Consider the following 21,575-nt stretch of genomic DNA (forward strand, 5'->3'; position numbering starts at 1 on the left):
TATCTGTCCGCTCCGTCTCCGCACCTCACCGGACACCATGAGCAGCAGCAGCAGCAGCAGATCTTCCTACAAGAGGATGTTCGGCGGGAATCCCCGGTCCAGCTCCTCGGGCGGCCGCTATGTCACCTCCAGCAGCAGCCGGTACAGCCTGGGCAGCTCCTACCGGCCCGGGGGCACCGGGGGCCTCTCCAGCAGGGTGGTCTACACCACCTCCTCCGCCGCCCCCGCCATCTCCAAGTCGTCCTCGGTGCGGCTGAGGAGCAGCATGCCCGCCGTCAGGATGAGTGACGGGGTGGACTTCTCCCTGGCAGACGCCATCAACCTGGAGTTCAAAGCCAACCGGACCAACGAGAAGGCGGAGATGCAGGAGCTCAACGACCGCTTCGCCAACTTCATCGACAAGGTGCGATTCCTGGAGCAGCAGAACAAGATCCTGGTGGCCGAGCTGGAGCAGCTGAAGGGGAAGGGCACGTCCCGGGTGGGCGATCTGTACGAGGACGAGCTGCGGGAGCTGCGGAGGCAGGTGGACCTGCTGACCAATGAGAAGGCTCGGGTGGAGGTGGACAGGGACAACCTAGGGGACGACCTGCAGAGACTGCGAGAGAGGTAAGACCGGTCACCGACCCATCAATATATCACTGACCGATCAATATAATACTGACCAATGAGAAGGCTCGGGTGGAGGTGGACAGGGACAACCTGGGGGACGACCTGCAGAGACTGCGAGAGAGGTAAGACCGGTCACCGACCCATCAATATATCACTGACCGATCAATATATTACTGACCAATGAGAAGGCTCGGGTGGAGGTGGACAGGGACAACCTAGGGGACGACCTGCAGAGACTGCGAGAGAGGTAAGACCGGTCACCGACCCATCAATATAATACTGACCGGTCACCGACCCATCAATATATCACTGACCGATCAATATAATACTGACCGGTCACCGACCCATCAATATATCACTGACCGATCAATATAATACTGACCGGTCACCAACCCATCAATATATCACTGACCGATCAATATATCACTGACCGATCAATATATCACTGACCGATCAATATAATACTGACCGGTCACCGACCCATCAATATAATACTGACCGATCAATATAATACTGACCGGTCACCGACCCATCAATATAATACTGACCGATCACCGACCCATCAATATATCACTGACCGATCAATATAATACTGACCGATCACCATCCGATCAATATAATACTGACCAATCAATATATTACTGACCAATGAGAAGGCTCGGGTGGAGGTGGACAGGGACAACCTGGGGGACGACCTGCAGAGACTGCGAGAGAGGTAAGACCGGTCACCGACCCATCAATATAATACTGACCGGTCACCGACCCATCAATATAATACTGACCGATCACCATCCGATCAATATAATACTGACCAATCAATATAATACTGACCGATCACCATCCGATCAATATAATACTGACCAATCAATATAATACTGACCGATCACCGACCCATCAATATATCACTGACCGATCACCGACCCATCAATATATCACTGACCGATCAATATAATACTGACCGATCACCGACCCATCAATATAATACTGACCAATCACTATATTACTGACCAATGAGAAGGCTCGGGTGGAGGTGGACAGGGACAACCTAGGGGACGACCTGCAGAGACTACAAGAGAGGTAAGACCGGTCACTGACCGATTACCGACCGATCAATATATTACTGACCAATGAGAAGGCTCGGGTGGAGTTGGACAGGGACAACCTGGGGGACTACCTGCAGAGACTGCGAGAGAAGTAAGACCGGTCACCGACTCATACACTGTCACCGACCGATCAATATATCGCTGACCGATCACTATATTACTGACCAATGGGAAGGCCCGGGTGGAGGTGGACAGGGACACCTAGGGGACGACCTGCAGAGACTGCGAGAGAGGTAAGTGCCCGATGTGTCACTGATCCATCCATACAATGTGTCACCAATCTGATCGATACAATGTTACAGACTGTGTAAATATTTACCATAACCGTTAGATACAAAGTCACCGATCTGATTGATACAATGTTACCGGCTGTTTCACTGATCTGATTGATACAATGTTACCGGCTGCGTCACCGATCTGATTGATACAATGTTACCGGCTGTGTAAATAACCGTTAGATACAATGTTACCAGCTGTGTAAATAACCGTTAGATACAATGTAACAAACTTCAGGGACGACTTTCTCTTCAGTTTTCTCTTTCATAATCTGCGGCCAAATAAGGGGAATCAGCTTCTTGCCAAGAGAAGTAGTTGGAGTATGTGGGTCAGTGTCTGCTGACCGGGGGGGGGGGGGGGGGGGGGGGGGTGTTTGGGGTTTAGAACAAGGGGCAGTTTATCCGGCAGCGTTTAGATTGCTGCTCCAGCAGAAATGATGAAAACCTCCAACCATGCAGGATAATGTTAGGGCAGGGAGCCTAGTGATGTAAGAGCTTCATGTCTGGCCTCCATGTCTGAGCTCTGTGCCCGGCCTCCGTGTCTGAGCTCTGTGCCCGGCCTCCGTGTCTGAGCTCTGTGCCCGGCCTCCGTGTCTGAGCTCTGTGCCCGGCCTCCGTGTCTGAGCTCTGTGCCCGGCCTCCGTGTCTGAGCTCTGTGCCCGGCCTCCGTGTCTGAGCTCTGTGCCTGGCCTCCGTGTCTGAGCTCTGTGCCTGGCCTCGGTGTCTAAGCTCTGTGCCCGGCCTCCGTGTCTGAGCTCTGTGCCCGGCCTCCGTGTCTGAGCTCTGTGCCCGGCCTCCGTGTCTGAGCTCTGTGCCCGGCCTCTGTGTCTGAGCTCTGTGCCCGGCCTCCGTGTCTGAGCTCTGTGCCCGGCCTCCGTGTCTGAGCTCTGTGCCCGGCCTCCGTGTCTGAGCTCTGTGCCCGGCCTCCGTGTCTGAGCTCTGTGCCCGGCCTCCGTGTCTGAGCTCTGTGCCCGGCCTCCGTGTCTGAGCTCTGTGCCCGGCCTCCGTGTCTGAGCTCTGTGCCCGGCCTCCGTGTCTGAGCTCTGTGCCCGGCCTCCGTGTCTGAGCTCTGTGCCCAGCCTCCGTGTCTGAGCTCTGTGCCCGGCCTCCGTGTCTGAGCTCTGTGCCCGGCCTCCGTGTCTGAGCTCTATTCCCGGCCTCCGTGTCTGAGCTCTGTGCCCGGCCTCGGTGTCTAAGCTCTGTGCCCGGCCTCCGTGTCTGAGCTCTGTGCCCGGCCTCGGTGTCTAAGCTCTGTGCGCGGCCTTTCTGTCTGGCCTCCATGTCTGAGCTCTGTGCCTGGCCTCCGTGTCAGAGCTCTATTCCCGGCCTTCATGCCCGGCCTCTGTGCCCGGCCTCCGTGTCTGGCCTCCATGCCCGGCCTCCATGTCTGGCCTCCTTGCCCGGCCTCTGTGTCTAGCCTCAATGCCCTGCCTCCATGCCCGGCCTCCGTGTCTGGCCTCCATGCCCGGCCTCTGTGTCTGAGCTCCATGTCCGGCCTCCATGTCTGGCCTCCGTGCCCGGCCTCTGTGTCTGAGCTCTATGTCCGGCCTCCATGTCTGGCCTCCATGCCCGGCCTCTGTGTCTGGCCTTTATGTCTAAATGGGTGTGGCAGCTCATTATAAGACGAGTCCTGGTTTCCAGAATGATGCAGAGAGCCGACACCTATCACACCTGTGTAATTACACTATTATTATTATTATTATTAATATTATTTGGCTTATTTATCAGGCTGATTGATAACTATATATACATCTGCGGACAGGTATACAGCTATGTAACACACCCCAACGGAATCCTGATAGCAGAAGGACACACGTAGCTCTAATGCAGTGTCCCCCAACCTGCGGCAAAACTACCACCCCCATCATGCCAGGATAGCCTGCAGACCACAGTGTCCTCCAACCTGCGGCAAAACTACAACCCCCATCATGCCAGGATAGCCTGCAGACCACAGTGTCCCCCAACCTGCGGCAAAACTACAACCCCCATCATGCCAGGATAGCCTGCAGACCACAGTGTCCCCCAACCTGCGGCAAAACTACAACCCCCATCATGCCAGGATAGCCTGCAGACCACAGTGTCCTCCAACCTGCGGCAAAACTACAACCCCCATCATGCCAGGATAGCCTGCAGACCACAGTGTCCTCCAACCTGCGGCAAAACTACAACCCCCATCATGCCAGGATAGCCTGCAGACCACAGTGTCCTCCAACCTGCGGCAAAACTACAACCCCCATCATGCCAGGATAGCCAGTAGCGGGTACAGTTTCCCCTCTTATTGCTGAGCGGCTGTTGCAAAACTAAAACTTCCATCATGTCCGGACGTCGGCTCTAATACTAATGCATCATCCAACCCAGCTCTGCTACATCTCTAGGTATATAGGACAGGTATATAGAAGTATATAGGAGAAGTATATAGGACAGGTATATAGGAGAAGTATATAGGACAGGTATATAGGAGAAGTATATAGGACTGGTATATAGGAGAAGTATATAGGACTGATATATAGGAGAAGTATATAGGACAGGTATATAGGAGAAGTATATAGGACTGATATATAGGAGAAGTATATAGGACAGGTATATAGGAGAAGTATATAGGACTGATATATAGGAGAAGTATATAGGACAGGTATATAGGAGAAGTATATAGGACTGATATATAGGAGAAGTATATAGGACAGGTATATAGGAGAAGTATAGAGGACAGGGGTATAGGTTAAGTATATAGGACAGGTATATAGGAGAAGTATAGAGGACCAGTATATAGGAGAAGTATATAGGACAGGTATATAGGAGAAGTATAGAGGACCAGTATATAGGAGAAGTATATAGGACAGGTATATAGGAGAAGTATAGAGGACAGGTATATAGGAGAAGTATAGAGGACCAGTATATAGGAGAAGTATATAGGAGAAGTATGTAGGACAGGTATATAGGAGAAGTATATAGGACCTGTATATAGGAGAAGTATATAGGACCGGTATATAGGAGAAGTATATAGGACCGGTATATAGGAGAAGTATATAGGACTGGTATATAGGAGAAGTATATAGGACTGGTATATAGGAGAAGTATATAGGACAGGTATATAGGAGAAGTATATAGGACAGGTATATAGGAGAAGTATATAGGACCGGTATATAGGAGAAGTATATAGGACCGGTATATAGGAGAAGTATATAGGACCTGTATATAGGAGAAGTATATAGGACCGGTATATAGGAGAAGTATATAGGACTGGTATATAGGAGAAGTATATAGGACTGGTATATAGGAGAAGTATATAGGACTGGTATATAGGAGAAGTATATAGGACTGGTATATAGGAGAAGTATATAGGACTGGTATATAGGAGAAGTATGTAGGACAGGTATATAGGAGAAGTATGTAGGAGAAGTATATAGGAGAAGTATGTAGGAGAAGTATATAGGAGAATTATGTAGGAGAGGTATATAGGAGAAGTATATAGGACTGGTATATAGGAGAAGTATGTAGGAGAAGTATATAGGACAGGTATATAGGAGAAGTATATAGGACAGGTATATAGGAGAAGTATGTAGGACCGGTATATAGGAGAAGTATAGAGGAGAAGTATATAGGACTGGTATATAGGAGAAGTATATAGGAGAGGTATATAGGAGAAGTAGGTATATAGGAGAAGTATGTAGGAGAAGTATATAGGACAGGTATATAGGAGAAGTAGGTATATAGGAGAAGTATGTAGGAGAAGTATATAGGACTGGTATATAGGAGAAGTATGTAGGAGAAGTATATAGGACAGGTATATAGGAGAAGTATATAGGACCTGTATATAGGAGAAGTATGTAGGAGAAGTATATAGGACAGGTATATAGGAGAAGTATGTAGGAGAAGTATATAGGACAGGTATATAGGAGAAGTATATAGGACCTGTATATAGGAGAAGTATGTAGGAGAAGTATACAGGACAGGTATATAGGAGAAGTATATAGGAAAGGTATATAGGACAGGTATATAGGAGAAGTATGTAGGAGAAGTATATATAGGACAGGTATATAGGAGAAGTATGTAGAAGAAGTATGTAGGAGAAGTATATAGGACAGGTATATAGGAGAAGTATATAGGACCTGTATATAGGAGAAGTATGTAGGAGAAGTATATATAGGACAGGTATATAGGAGAAGTATATAGGAGAAGTATATAGAAGTATGTAGGAGAAGTATATAGGACAGGTATATAGGAGAAGTATATAGGAAAGGTATATAGGACAGGTATATAGGAGAAGTATATAGGAGAGGTATATAGGAGAAGTAGGTATATAGGAGAAGTATGTAGGAGAAGTATATAGGACAGGTATATAGGAGAAGTAGGTATATAGGAGAAGTATGTAGGAGAAGTATATAGGACTGGTATATAGGAGAAGTATGTAGGACAGGTATATAGGAGAAGTATGTAGGAGAAGTATATAGGAGAAGTATGTAGGAGAAGTATATAGGAGAATTATGTAGGAGAGGTATATAGGAGAAGTATATAGGACTGGTATATAGGAGAAGTATGTAGGAGAAGTATATAGGACAGGTATATAGGAGAAGTATATAGGACAGGTATATAGGAGAAGTATGTAGGACCGGTATATAGGAGAAGTATAGAGGAGAAGTATATAGGACTGGTATATAGGAAAAGTATATAGGAGAGGTATATAGGAGAAGTAGGTATATAGGAGAAGTATGTAGGAGAAGTATATAGGACAGGTATATAGGAGAAGTAGGTATATAGGAGAAGTATGTAGGAGAAGTATATAGGACTGGTATATAGGAGAAGTATGTAGGAGAAGTATATAGGACAGGTATATAGGAGAAGTATATAGGACCTGTATATAGGAGAAGTATGTAGGAGAAGTATATAGGACAGGTATATAGGAGAAGTATGTAGGAGAAGTATATAGGACAGGTATATAGGAGAAGTATATAGGACCTGTATATAGGAGAAGTATGTAGGAGAAGTATACAGGACAGGTATATAGGAGAAGTATATAGGAAAGGTATATAGGACAGGTATATAGGAGAAGTATGTAGGAGAAGTATATATAGGACAGGTATATAGGAGAAGTATGTAGAAGAAGTATGTAGGAGAAGTATATAGGACAGGTATATAGGAGAAGTATATAGGACCTGTATATAGGAGAAGTATGTAGGAGAAGTATATATAGGACAGGTATATAGGAGAAGTATATAGAAGTATGTAGGAGAAGTATATAGGACAGGTATATAGGAGAAGTATATAGGAAAGGTATATAGGACAGGTATATAGGAGAAGTATGTAGGAGAAGTATATATAGGACAGGTATATAGGAGAAGTATGTAGGAGAAGTATATAGGACCGGTATATAGGAGAAGTATATAGGACAGGTATATAGGAGAAGTATATAGGACCGGTATATAGGAGAAGTATGTAGGACAGGTATATAGGAGAAGTATGTAGGACAGGTATATAGGAGAAGTATGTAGGAGAAGTATATAGGACAGGTATATAGGAGAAGTATATAGGACCGGTATATAGGAGAAGTATGTAGGAGAAGTATGTAGAAGTATGTAGGAGAAGTATATAGGACAGGTATATAGGAGAAGTATGTAGGACAGGTATATAGGAGAAGTATGTAGGACTGGTATATAGGAGAAGTATGTAGGAGAAGTATATAGGACAGATATATAGGAGAAGTATATAGGACTGGTATGTAGGAGAAGTATATAGGACAGATATATAGGAGAAGTATATAGGACCTGTATATAGGAGAAGTATGTAGGAGAAGTATATAGGACAGGTATATAGGAGAAGTATGTAGGAGAAGTATGTAGAAGTATGTAGGAGAAGTATATAGGAAAGGTATATAGGACAGGTATATAGGAGAAGTATGTAGGAGAAGTATATAGGAAAGGTATATAGGACAGGTATATAGGAGAAGTATATATAGGACAGGTATATAGGAGAAGTATGTAGGACAGGTATGTAGGACAGGTATATAGGACAGGTATATAGGAGAAGTATGTAGGAGAAGTATATAGGAGAAGTATGTAGGACAGGTATATAGGAGAAGTATATAGGACCGGTATATAGGAGAAGTATGTAGGACCGGTATATAGGAGAAGTATATAGGAGAAGTATGTAGGAGAAGTATATAGTAGAAGTATGTAGGACAGGTATATAGGAGAAGTATATAGGACCGGTATATAGGAGAAGTATGTAGGACCGGTATATAGGAGAAGTATATAGGAGAAGTATGTAGGAGAAGTATATAGTAGAAGTATGTAGGAGAAGTATATAGGACAGGTATATAGGAGAAGTATATAGGACCGGTATATAGGAGAAGTATGTAGGAGAAGTATATAGGACAGGTATATAGGAGAAGTATATAGGACCGGTATATAGGAGAAGTATGTAGGACAGGTATATAGGAGAAGTATATAGGACAGGTATATAGGAGAAGTATATAGGACCGGTATATAGGAGAAGTATGTAGGAGAAGTATATAGGACAGGTATATAGGAGAAGTATGTAGGACAGGTATATAGGAGAAGTATGTAGGAGAAGTATATAGGACAGGTATATAGGAGAAGTATGTAGGAGAAGTATGTAGAAGTATGTAGGAGAAGTATATAGGACAGGTATATAGGAGAAGTATGTAGGACCGGTATATAGGAGAAGTATGTAGGACCGGTATATAGGAGAAGTATATAGGACTGGTATGTAGGAGAAGTATATAGGACAGGTATATAGGAGAAGTATGTAGGACCGGTATATAGGAGAAGTATATAGGAGAAGTATATAGGACCGGTATATAGGAGAAGTATATAGGACTGGTATGTAGGAGAAGTATGTAGGAGAAGTATATAGGACAGGTGTATAGGAGAAGTATATAGGAGAAGTATATAGGAGAAATATGTAGGATAAGTATATAGGACAGGTATATAGAAGTATAAGTAGTGACAGCTGGCCGTAAATATGTGTAATAGCGGACTTATTGTGTTATTTCCCCCCCCCCCCAGTGGGTTGTTGATTGTTTATTTGTATAGTATACATTGTTTTCCCTTATATTTGTATAGTATACATTGTTTTCCCTTATATTCATGTTGGATACATTGTATCCCGGTATATTTGTGTTGGATACGTTGTATCTCCTTATATTTGTGTTGGATACACTGTATCCCCGTATATTCGTGTTGGATACGTTGTATCCCGGTATATTCATGTTTGATACATTGTATCCCGGTATATTTGTGTTGGATACATTGTATACCGGTATATTTGTGTTGGATACATTGTATCCCCGTATATTTGTGTTGGATACATTGTATCCCCGTATATTTGTGTTGGATACATTGTATACCGGTATATTTGTGTTGGATACATTGTATCCCCGTATATTTGTGTTGGATACATTGTATCCCCATATATTTGTGTTGGATACATTGTATCCCCGTATATTTGTGTTGGATACATTGTATCCCCGTATATTTGTGTTGGATACATTGTATCCCCGTATATTTGTGTTGGATACATTGTATCCCCGTATATTTGTGTTGGATACATTGTATCCCCATATATTTGTGTTGGATACATTGTATCCCCGTATATTTGTGTTGGATACATTGTATCCCCATATATTTGTGTTGGATACATTGTATCCCCGTATATTTGTGTTGGATACATTGTATCCCCGTATATTTGTGTTGGATACATTGTATCCCCGTATATTTGTGTTGGATACATTGTATCCCCGTATATTTGTGTTGGATACTTTGTATATTGATGTTTTTCTGTGTTTCTTCATTTCTAGGCTGCAGGATGAGATGATTCAGAAGGAAGAAGCGGAGAGCAATCTGCAGTCCTTCCGCCAGGTTTGTGGCTTTGTAGATGTGTAACGGCCCCCCAGGAAATGCCGCCTGCCCCCCCTTCTTTCCTGTCCATATGGGGCGGCTGTTCTCTCCAGTGCCCTCTAGTGGCCAACAATAGATATGGAGCAATTAGCGGAGCAGGTATATAGATGATTGGGCTCAGTGCGGAGCAGGTATATAGATGATTGGGCTCAGTGCGGAGCAGGTATATAGATGATTGGGCTCAGTGCGGAGCAGGTATATAGATGATTGGGCTCAGTGCGGAGCAGGTATATAGATGATTGGGCTCAGTGCGGAGCAGGTATATAGATGATTGGGCTCAGTGCGGAGCAGGTATATAGATGAATGGGCTGGGTGCAGAGCAGGTATATAGATGAATGGGCTGGGTGCGGAGCAGGTATATAGATGAATGGGCTGGGTGCTGAGCAGGTATATAGATGATTGGGCTCAGTGCGGAGCAGGTATATAGATGAATGGGCTGGGTGCAGAGCAGGTATATAGATGAATGGGCTGGGTGCGGAGCAGGTATATAGATGATTGGGCTCAGTGCGGAGCAGGTATATAGATGATTGGGCTCAGTGCGGAGCAGGTATATAGATGATTGGGCTCAGTGCGGAGCAGGTATATAGATGAATGGGCTGGGTGCAGAGCAGGTATATAGATGAATGGGCTGGGTGCGGAGCAGGTATATAGATGAATGGGCTGGGTGCTGAGCAGGTATATAGATGATTGGGCTCAGTGCGGAGCAGGTATATAGATGAATGGGCTGGGTGCAGAGCAGGTATATAGATGAATGGGCTGGGTGCGGAGCAGGTATATAGATGATTGGGCTCAGTGCGGAGCAGGTATATAGATGATTGGGCTCAGTGCGGAGCAGGTATATAGATGATTGGGCTCAGTGCGGAGCAGGTATATAGATGAATGGGCTCGGTACAGGTATATAGATGAATGAGCTGGGTGCGGAGCAGGTATATAGATGAATGGGCTGGGTGCGGAGCAGGTATATAGATGAATGGGCTCAGTGCGGAGCAGGTATATAGATGAATGGGCTGGGTGCTGAGCAGGTATATAGATGATTGGGCTGGGTGCGGAGCAGGTATATAGATGAATGGGCTCAGTGCGGAGCAGGTATATAGATGAATGGGCTGGGTGCTGAGCAGGTATATAGATGATTGGGCTCAGTGCGGAGCAGGTATATAGATGAATGGGCTGGGTGCAGAGCAGGTATATAGATGAATGGGCTGGGTGCGGAGCAGGTATATAGATGAATGGGCTGGGTGTGGAGCAGGTATATAGATGAATGGGCTGGGTGTGGAGCAGGTATATAGATGAATGGGCTGGGTGTGGAGCAGGTATATAGATGGATCGGCTCAGTGCAGAGCAGGTATATAGATAATTAGGCTCGGTGCGGAGTAGGTATACAGATGATTGGGCTCAGTGCGGAGCAGGTATATAGATGAATGGGCTCGGTGCAGAGAAGGTATATAGATAATTGGGCTCGGTGCGGAGTAGGTATATAGATGAATGGGCTCGGTACAGGTATATAGATGAATGAGCTGGGTGCGGAGCAGGTATATAGATGGATCGGCTCAGTGCGGAGCAGGTATATAGATGAATGGGCTCAGCACCATCTCCTCCGCGCCGTCCCCATATGCACCGCCCCCTCTGCACCGTCCCTGTATGCACCGCCCTCTCCGCACCATCTCCTCCGCACCGTCCCCATATGGAGCCCCCCCTCCGCACTGTCGCTGTATGCACCGCCCCTCCACACCGCCCCCATATGCACCGCCCTCTCTACACCATCTTCTCCGCACTATCCCCATATGCACCGCCCTCTCTGCACCATCTCCTCCGCGCCGTCCCCATATGCACCGCCCTCTCTGCACCATCTCCTCCGCGCCGTCCCCATATGCACCGCCCCCTCTGCACCGTCCCTGTATGCACCGCCCTCTCCGCACCATCTCCTCCGCACCGTCCCCATATGGAGCACCCCCTCCGCACTGTCGCTGTATGCACCGCCCCCTCCACACCGCCCCCATATGCACCATCTTCTCCGCACTATCCCCATATGCACCGCCCTCTCTGCACCATCTTCTCCGCACCATCCCCATATGCACCGCCCCCTCCACACCATCACCATATGCACCGCCCTCTCTGCACCATCTCCTCCGCAACATCCCCATATGCACCGCCCCCTCCGCACCATCCCCATATGCACCGCCCTCTCTGCACCATCTCCTCCGCAACATCCCCATATGCACCGCCCCCTCCGCACCATCCCCATATGCACCGCCCTCTCTGCACCATCTTCTCCACACCGCCCCCATATGCACCGCCCCCTCCGCACCATCCCCATATGCACCGCCCTCTCTACACCATCTCCTTCGCACCATCCCCATATGCACCGCCCTCTCTGCACCATCTCCTCCGCAACATCCCCATATGCACCGCCCTCTCTGCACCATCTTCTCCACACCGCCCCCATATGCACCGCCCCCTCCGCACCATCCCCATATGCACCGCCCTCTCTGCACCATCTCCTCCGCACCATCCCCATATGCACCGCCCTCTCTGCACCATCTCCTCCGCACCATCCCCATATGCACCGCCCTCTCTACACCATCTCTTTCGCACCATCCCCATATGCACCGCCCCCTCCGCACCATCCCCATATGCACCGCCCTCTCTGCACCATCTCCTCCGCACCATCCCCATATGCACCGCCCCCTCCGCACCATCCCCATATGCACCGCCCTCTCTGCACCATCTCCTCCGCACCATCCCCATATGCACCGCCCCCTCCGCACCATCCCCATATGCACCGCCCCCTCCGCACCATCCCCATATGCACCGCCCTCTCTGCACCATCTCCTCCGCACCATCCCCATATGCACCGCCCCCTCCGCACCATCCCCATATGCACCGCCCTCTCTGCACCATCTCCTCCGCACCATCCCCATATGCACCGCCCCCTCCGCACCATCCCCATATGCACCGCCCCCTCCGCACCATCTCCTCTGCACCGCCCCCTCCGCACCGTCCCCGCCGCACAGCACAGAGCGGCAGCCATACAGCCAGTCCCCATCTGTTTCCCTTGCTGACAGGCACGGCCACGTTCTCACGCCTCCTTTGTGGAATGCAGAGCCGGGAACAATAGCCGGGAACAATGGCGGCTTTGTAGCTTATTGTCGTGTTCTGTCGCTTGCAGCACTTTACTATGTGCAGGAAATTACATTCTTATAAAATGATCCAGGCGGCTGGGAGCATATAGCTGCCCCCCCCCCCCCCTTTCATATGTAAAGGCTCCTGACATTGGGGGAGGGGGTCTCACAGTCACACAGCACATCTCATAAGTCACTATTTCTATGGAGAAAAGATAAATGTTCTTTATTGCTGAGAGGTTAATAGGTGAAGCTCAGCGCTCGGCTCTTCTTCCTGCCGGATGTGTAGAGATTCTTGATCTGCCACCGGAGGCGTCTGGCAGCGGTTTCTGCCCCTCTGTGAGCGCATGAACATGTAGCAGAGCCCAGAGTGTATGTGTGTGGGATGGATGGGAGGAAGACGGCTCGTCAGACAGTTCAATGTTTGTGCACCTTGGTGTCAGGTTTAGTTTATTGTCAAGTGGGAGGAGCACTTACAGTCAACTGGGAGGAGCAGCTTCTCCCCTACAAGCAGCAGACGGCCATAGACTATGATCTTCTGGTGAATCCCAATAACATGAGGAATCTCTCTTGACTGATTCTGATAGTAATGGGGGTAGTCTGACCGTCCAGCATAGTCTCCTCCCGTCCACCAGGGATCAGATTGTTATGGGGGTACTCTGACCGTCCAGCATAGTCTCCTCCCGTCCACCAGGGATCAGATTGTTATGGGGGTACTCTGACCGTCCAGCATAGTCTCCTCCCGTCCACCAGGGATCAGATTGTTATGGGGATAGTCTGACCGTCCAGCATAGTCTCCTCCCATCCACCAGGGATCAGATTGTTATGGGGGTACTCTGACCGTCCAGCTTAGTCTCCTCCTGTCCACCAGGGATCAGATTGTTATGGGGGTAGTCTGACCGTCCAGCATGGTCTCCCCCATCCACCAGGGATCAGATTGTTATAGGGGTAGTCTGACCGTCCAGCATAGTCTCCTCCTGTCCACCAGGGATCACATTGTTATAGGGCTAGTCTGACCGTCCAGCATAGTCCCCCTCGTCCACCAGGGATCAGATTGTTATGGGGGTACTCTGACCGTCCAGCATGGTCTTCTCCCGTCCACCAGGGATCAGATTGTTATAGGGGTAGTCTGACCGTCCAGCATGGTCTCCCCCCGTCCACCAGGGATCAGACAAATTAGCTTCCTTCCTCTCATTCTTCTTGGAAGTGTATATAAATATTGACAAGTGGGTGTTACCATTGCTTCGTCAGTTAGGTGTGTCAGTAGGATGTCTCAGTGGGTGTGTCTGGGGGCGTGTCTGCGTGACGTGTCTGTGGGGGCGTGTCTGCGTGATGTGTCTGTGGGGGCGTGCCTGCGTGACGTGTCTGGGGGCGTGTCTGCGTGACGTGTCTGTGGGGGCGTGTCTGTGGGGGGCGTGTCTGTGTGACGTGTCTGTGGGGGCGTGTCTGCGTGATGTGTCTGTGGGGGCGTGTCTGCGTGACGTGTCTGTGGGGGGCGTGTCTGCGTGACGTGTCTGTGGGGGCGTGTCTGCGTGATGTGTCTGTGGGGGCGTGCCTGCGTGACGTGTCTGTGGGGGCGTGTCTGCGTGACGTGTCTGTGGGGGCGTGTCTGCGTGACGTGTCTGTGGGGGCGTATATGTGGGGGCGTGTCTGTGGGGGCGTGTCTGCGTGATGTGTCTGTGGGGGCGTGCCTGCGTGACGTGTCTGTGGGGGCGTGTCTGCGTGACGTGTCTGTGGGGGCGTGTCTGCGTGACGTGTCTGTGGGGGCGTGTCTGCGTGACGTGTCTGTGGGGGCGCGTCTGTCTCTATGCGGTCACTGCTGACACTACGGACGAGGCTCCAGGTGCCATTGTACGGGGACATTACCAGGAGGAGTAATAGAGGATCAGTACAGGGCCGAGCCTCGCGCTGTATGAGACCTGAGACTGATCCGTGTGTTTGTTTGTTCCCTCAGGACGTGGATAACGCTTCTCTCGCCCGCATCGACCTGGAACGCAAACTGGAATCTCTCCAAGAAGAAATTATTTTCCTGAAGAAGCTGCATGATGAGGTCAGTCCTGAAATCCCCCAGACTAGTGGGCGACTAGTGGGCGGTCCTCCAGACTAGTGGGCCGTCCGCCAGACTAGTGGGCCGTCCTCCAGAATAGTGGGCGGTCCTCCGGACTAATGGATGACTGATAGGCGTTCTTCCAGACTAATAGGTGGTCCTCCTGGTCTTTCTATACACCGGGGGTCTCTATGAGTTTATCACATATCAGGCGTCCTTCATGGCCCAGTCCTTTCCCCTCCCAGTATTGAATAGCATTGGAGAGATTGGGAGAAGAGGCAGGTTTGGGGCTTCTCCCCATCTCTGAATAGTTCTTTCCCCCTTCTGGCTTCCATCCTGCCCTCACATCAGTAACGGGACCCCATCATGTTGCTGTATAATCTCCAGTATCCCTTATATCATATATTGTATAATGGCCACCGATATCGGGAAATATAACATTGCAGAACTCACTATCCTGTTCAGTGTTATTTTACTATGATGGCGTGATAGTCTCCATACACACATATATAATACATATACAGTGTATATACACACATATAATACATATATACAGTATACACACACACATATAATACATATACAGTATATACACACACACATATAATACATATATACAGTATACACACACACACACACACACACACATATAATACATATACAGTATATACACACGCACACACATATGTAAAATATATACAGTATGTACACACACACATATATAATACATATACAGTATATACACACACACACATATATATATATATATATATATATACAGTATATACACACACACACATATAATACATATACAGTATATACAAACACACACATATATAATACATATACAGTATATACACACACACACATATAATACATATACAGTATATACAAACACACACATATATAATACATATACAGTATATACACACACACACATATAATACATATACAGTATATACAAACACACACATATATAATACATATACAGTATATACACACATATATATAATACATATACAGTATATACACACATACATATAATACATATACAGTATATACAAACACACACATATATAATACATATACAGTATATACACACACACATATATATAATACATATACAGTATATACACACACACATACATATAATACATATACAGTATACACACACACATATATAATACATATACAGTATATATACACACATATAATACATATACAGTATATACACACACATATATATAATACATATACAGTATATACACACACACACATAATACATATACAGTATATACACACACACACAGTATATATACACACACATATATAATACATATACAGTATATACACACACACACAGTATATATATATACACACACATATATAATACATATACAGTATATACACACACACACATAATACATATACAGTATACACACACACACACATAAAATATAATGTGTGTGTGTATATATATATATATATATATATATATATATATATACACACACACAGTATATATACACACACACATATATATATATATATATAATACATATACAGTATATACACACACATATATAATACATATACAGTATATACACACACATATATATATACATATACAGTATATACACACACACATATATATAATACATATACAGTATATACACACACACACATAATATATATACAGTATATACACACACATATATAATATATATACAGTATATACACACACATATATAATATATATATATACAGTATACACACACACACAGTATATAATACACACACATATATATATATATAATACATGTACAATATATACACACACACATATATAATACATATACAGTATACACACACACATATATATATACATATACAGTATATACACACACACATATATATAATACATATACAGTATATACACACACACACATAATATATATACAGTATATACACACACATATATAATATATATACAGTATATATACACACACATATATAATATATATATATACAGTATATTTGTGGATTTTGTATCTATAATGATTTTTTTGTCTTTCCAGGAAATCCGTGAACTTCAAGCACAAATCCAGGAACAACACGTCCAGATCGACATGGACGTCGCCAAACCAGATCTGACAGCCGCTTTGCGCGATGTCCGTCAGCAGTATGAGAACGTCGCCGCTAAGAACCTGTCCGACGCCGAAGAATGGTACAAGTCCAAGGTAAGAGGAGAAATACTGTGAGATTCCTAAGTGATATGGGGGGAGGGGGCACTCCGCACTGACTGGTGTGGGGGGGGGGGCACTCCGCACTGACTAATGGGAGGGGGCACATCACACTGACTGATGGGGGGGAGGGGGCACAACGCACTGACTGATGGGGGGAGGGGGCACATCGCACTGACTGATGGGGTGGTGGGGTACTCCGCAATGACTTATTGGGGGGGGGGGGCACTCCGCTCTGACTGATTGGGGGGGGGGGGTGACTTCTATCATCCATACGTCCTCAATCCCTTCTTATAACGGACAATACTAATAATAGTACAATTGATCTGGTTGCAGTTTGCTGATCTGTCTGAAGCTGCTAATCGCAACAATGATGCCCTGCGCCAGGCCAAGCAGGAGGCCAACGACTACCGCCGGCAGATCCAGTCCCTGACCTGCGAGGTCGACGCAATGAAAGGATCTGTAAGTAAAGCTTCTATTCAGAGCTGTGGGTCTCCATGGTAACAGACTACAGGCACATTCTGTGTAGTCTGATCTGGCATATATGCCGCTTTTTATCCGCTCTCACATGGTCGGTGTATAAGATGTAGAGGAATATGAGGCATCAGGTGCCATATACCACAACGGCCTCAAAATCACCCCGGAAGTTTCCTTGTGTTCCAGAACGAGTCTTATGAACGCCAAATGCGGGAGATGGAGGAGAACTTTGCCATTGAAGCTGCTAACTACCAGGACACTATCAACCGACTGCAGGAAGAGATCCAGAACATGAAGGAGGAGATGGCCCGCCACCTGCGTGAGTACCAGGAACTGCTCAACGTCAAGATGGCGCTCGATATCGAAATCGCAACTTACAGGAAACTGCTTGAAGGAGAGGAGAGCAGGTAATAGGGGCCCCTGGGGCCCCAGGTCACACATGGATGGTACACTATGCGCTCAGATTGTTTATTGATTATATTCTGTTCCATTACAGGATCAGTATTCCAGCTCATTCCTTCTCTAACATGAGCCTGAGAGGTAAAGAACAGTCTCTGGAGTGTAAAAATACATGTCGCACCATATCTCCCCCCCCCCCAGTGCCGTACCATACCCCTCCCTGTGCCATACCATACCTCCCTCCCAGTGCCGTACCATACCTCCCTCCCAGTGCCGTACCATACCCCTCCCAGTGCCGTACCATACCCCTCCCAGTGCCGTACCATACCTCCCCCCCGCCCAAAGCCGTACCATACCCCTCCCAGTGCCGTACCATACCTCCCCCCCTCCCAGTGCCGTACCATACCCCTCCCAGTGCCGTACCATACCTCCCCCCCGCCCAAAGCCGTACCATACCCCTCCCAGTGCCGTACCATACCTCCCCCCCTAGTGCCGTACCATACCCCCCCACCCAGTGCCATACCATACCTACCCCCTGTGCCGTACCATACCTTCCCGCCCTCCCAGTGCCGTACCATACCCCTCCCAGTGCTGTACCATACCTCTCCCCAGCCCAATGCCGTACCATACCCCTCCCAGTGCCGTACCATACCTCCCCCCCAGTGCTGTACCTCCCCTCCCTGTGCCCTACCATACCTTCCCCTCCCTGTGCCCTACCATACCCCCCCAGTGCTGTACTATTCCTCCCCCCCCAGTGCCGTACCATACCTCCCCCCCAGTGCCGTACCATACCTCCCCCCCCCAGTGCCGTACCTCCCCTCCCTGTGCCCTACCATACCTTCCTCTCCCTGTGCCCTACCATACCTTCCCCAGTGCCGTACCATACCCCCCCCCCCCAGTGCCGTACCATACCCCCCCAGTGCTGTACCATAACCCCCCCCCCCCCCTCCGTTTGGTTTCCTTCTACTCCAGTCTTGCTACCAACAACTTACTGATGTTTCTTTTGCAGAAACCAACCTGGACTCTCACCCAATGTCAGAATCACATTCTAAGAGAACCCTTCTGATCAAGACTGTGGAGACCAGAGATGGTCAGGTAAGCGGCCGTTCACATCTACAAGACGCGTAATATTGTATCATTGATCTACAAGAGAAGCGGCCTGGAGGGGAGAAGCTGTAACCTAGGAATACACTGATACTACTAGGAGGAAGACAATGGGGGGGGTCGGGTGGTTCTGTAATAGTCCCTGCCGGTCAGTAGATAAATCCAGAAACAATCAGCATTTATATATACAGACAGTGAAGGGACCAGTAACAAATATGCATCCTGATTCTGGGACCATAAAGCATTGCACCTCAGAGCAGCATTCAAGCTTCTGCCTGCCAGGGAAATGATGACCTGGGTTACAGTGTGTGCTCTAATCCAGGGCTGAATTGACAGTTCTGCAGTCTTCAGAGCTGACATCTCCCTGCAGTACTTGCTGCTCTCAGAGGGCGGAGGTGTTTGGTGGCTTCTGATTCTGATTTTTTCCCTTTGGACAGGTCATCAATGAGAGTTCTCAGCAGCACGACGACTATCAGGACTGAGCGCTGCGCGGCCTCCGCTGGCGTCGTGTCGTCCCCGGGTTTCATCCTTGAAGAGAAGCAGCTGACAATATGACAATACGACAAGTGCCTTTGCTGTTCTATCAGGAGGATAGCCGGAGCAGAGCACCTCTCGCTCCCCAGCTGCTGGGGCATGCTGGGACTACTAGTCCCTCTGCAGCGAGGGAGCCACAGGTGGCCTGTCCTGGGGGGTTAGTCTTAGGGGGTTTGCAGAGTGGAGTCTCGGGGGGGGGGGGGGGGGTCACTTCTAGTTTACAATCTTATAGCAATAACTTGTGCTGCAAAACTGTTTCTAAGAATCCAAGAAAAGCTTTTTACTTCCAGACGTCTGAGCTTTAATAAACCCTCGAAATAGATCTGTGTCCTGTCTCATCTGTGTGTAACGGGGGGATCTACCCCCAATATAAGGAGCCGGGACCCCCGACATAAGGAGCCGGGACCCCCGACATAAGGAGCCGGGACCCCTGATATAAGGAGCCGGGACCCCCAAGCTTTAATAAACCCTCGAAATAGATCTGTGTCCTGTCTCATCTGTGTGTAACGGGGGATTTACCCCCAATATAAGGGGCCGGGACCCCCGATATAAGGAGCCGGGACCCCCGACATAAGGAGCCGGGACCCCCAATATAAGGAGCCGGGACCCCTGAGCTTTAATAAACCCTCGAAATAGATCTGTGTCCTGTCTCATCTGTGTGTAACGGGGGATTTACCCCCAATATAAGGGGCCGGGACCCCCGACATAAGGAGCCGGGACCCCCGACATAAGGAGCCGGGACCCCCGACATAAGGAGCCGGGACCCCCGATATAAGGAGCCGGGACCCCTGAGCTTTAATAAACCCTAGATATAGATCTGTGTCCTGTCATCTGTGTGTAACGGGGGATTTACCCCCAATATAAGGGGCCGGGACCCCCGACATAAGGAGCCGGGACCCCCAAGCTTTAATAAACCCTCGAAATAGATCTGTGTCCTGTCATCTGTGTGTAACGGGGGGATTTACCCCCAATATAAGGGGCCGGGACCCCCGATATAAGGAGTCGGGACCCACAAGCTTTAATAAACCCTCGAAATAGATCTGTGTCCTGTCTCATCTGTGTGTAACGGGGGGATTTACCCCCATTATAAGGGGCCGGGACCCCCGACATAAGGAGCCGGGACCCCCGACATAAGGAGCCGGGACCCCTGATATAAGGAGCCGGGACCCCTGAGCTTTAATAAACCCTAGATATAGATCTGTGTCCTGTCATCTGTGTGTAACGGGGGATTTACCCCCAATATAAGGAGCCGGGACCCCCGACATAAGGAGCCGGGACCCCCGACATAAGGAGCCGGGACCCCCGACATAAGGAGCCGGGACCCCCGATATAAGGAGCCGGGACCCCTGAGCTTTAATAAACCCTAGATATAGATCTGTGTCCTGTCATCTGTGTGTAACGGGGGATTTACCCCCAATATAAGGGGCCGGGACCCCCGACATAAGGAGCCGGGACCCCCAAGCTTTAATAAACCCTCGAAATAGATCTGTGTCCTGTCATCTGTGTGTAACGGGGGGATTTACCCCCAATATAAGGGGCCGGGACCCCCGATATAAGGAGTCGGGACCCACAAGCTTTAATAAACCCTCGAAATAGATCTGTGTCCTGTCTCATCTGTGTGTAACGGGGGGATTTACCCCCATTATAAGGGGCCGGGACCCCCGACATAAGGAGCCGGGACCCCCGATATAAGGAGCCGGGACCCCCAAGCTTTAATAAACCCTCAAAATAGATCTGTGTCCTGTCATC

At 48.0% G+C, this 21,575-nt stretch overlaps 1 protein-coding gene across 1 annotated transcript; it reads left to right on the plus strand.

Annotated features, from left to right (window-relative positions):
- Positions 1–5: 5 nt before the first annotated feature.
- VIM (vimentin) lies at positions 6–20,013 on the plus strand. Its single transcript, XM_069959542.1, has 9 exons — positions 6–606; positions 9,804–9,864; positions 14,977–15,072; positions 17,148–17,309; positions 17,649–17,774; positions 17,976–18,196; positions 18,286–18,329; positions 19,198–19,283; positions 19,730–20,013. Exons 1-9 carry the CDS (start codon positions 38–40, stop codon positions 19,772–19,774), a joined length of 1,410 nt encoding a protein of 469 aa, XP_069815643.1. The 5' UTR covers positions 6–37; the 3' UTR covers positions 19,775–20,013.
- The last annotated feature ends 1,562 nt before the right edge of the window (positions 20,014–21,575 follow it).

This window comes from Dendropsophus ebraccatus, chromosome 2 (assembly GCF_027789765.1).
Source record: "Dendropsophus ebraccatus isolate aDenEbr1 chromosome 2, aDenEbr1.pat, whole genome shotgun sequence".
NCBI lineage: Eukaryota > Metazoa > Chordata > Amphibia > Anura > Hylidae > Dendropsophus > Dendropsophus ebraccatus.

What these genes read in the sequence shown, in the direction of transcription:
- VIM (XM_069959542.1), top strand. Translation starts at nt 38, where the DNA reads ATGAGCAGCAGCAGCAGCAGCAGATCTTCCTACAAGAGGATGTTCGGC. An exon ending in AAGAATGGTACAAGTCCAAG is followed by an intron (nt 17,310 to 17,648) that starts GTAAGAGGAGAA and finishes ATCTGGTTGCAG; the next exon opens with TTTGCTGATCTGTCTGAAGC. An exon ending in TCGACGCAATGAAAGGATCT is followed by an intron (nt 17,775 to 17,975) that starts GTAAGTAAAGCT and finishes CTTGTGTTCCAG; the next exon opens with AACGAGTCTTATGAACGCCA.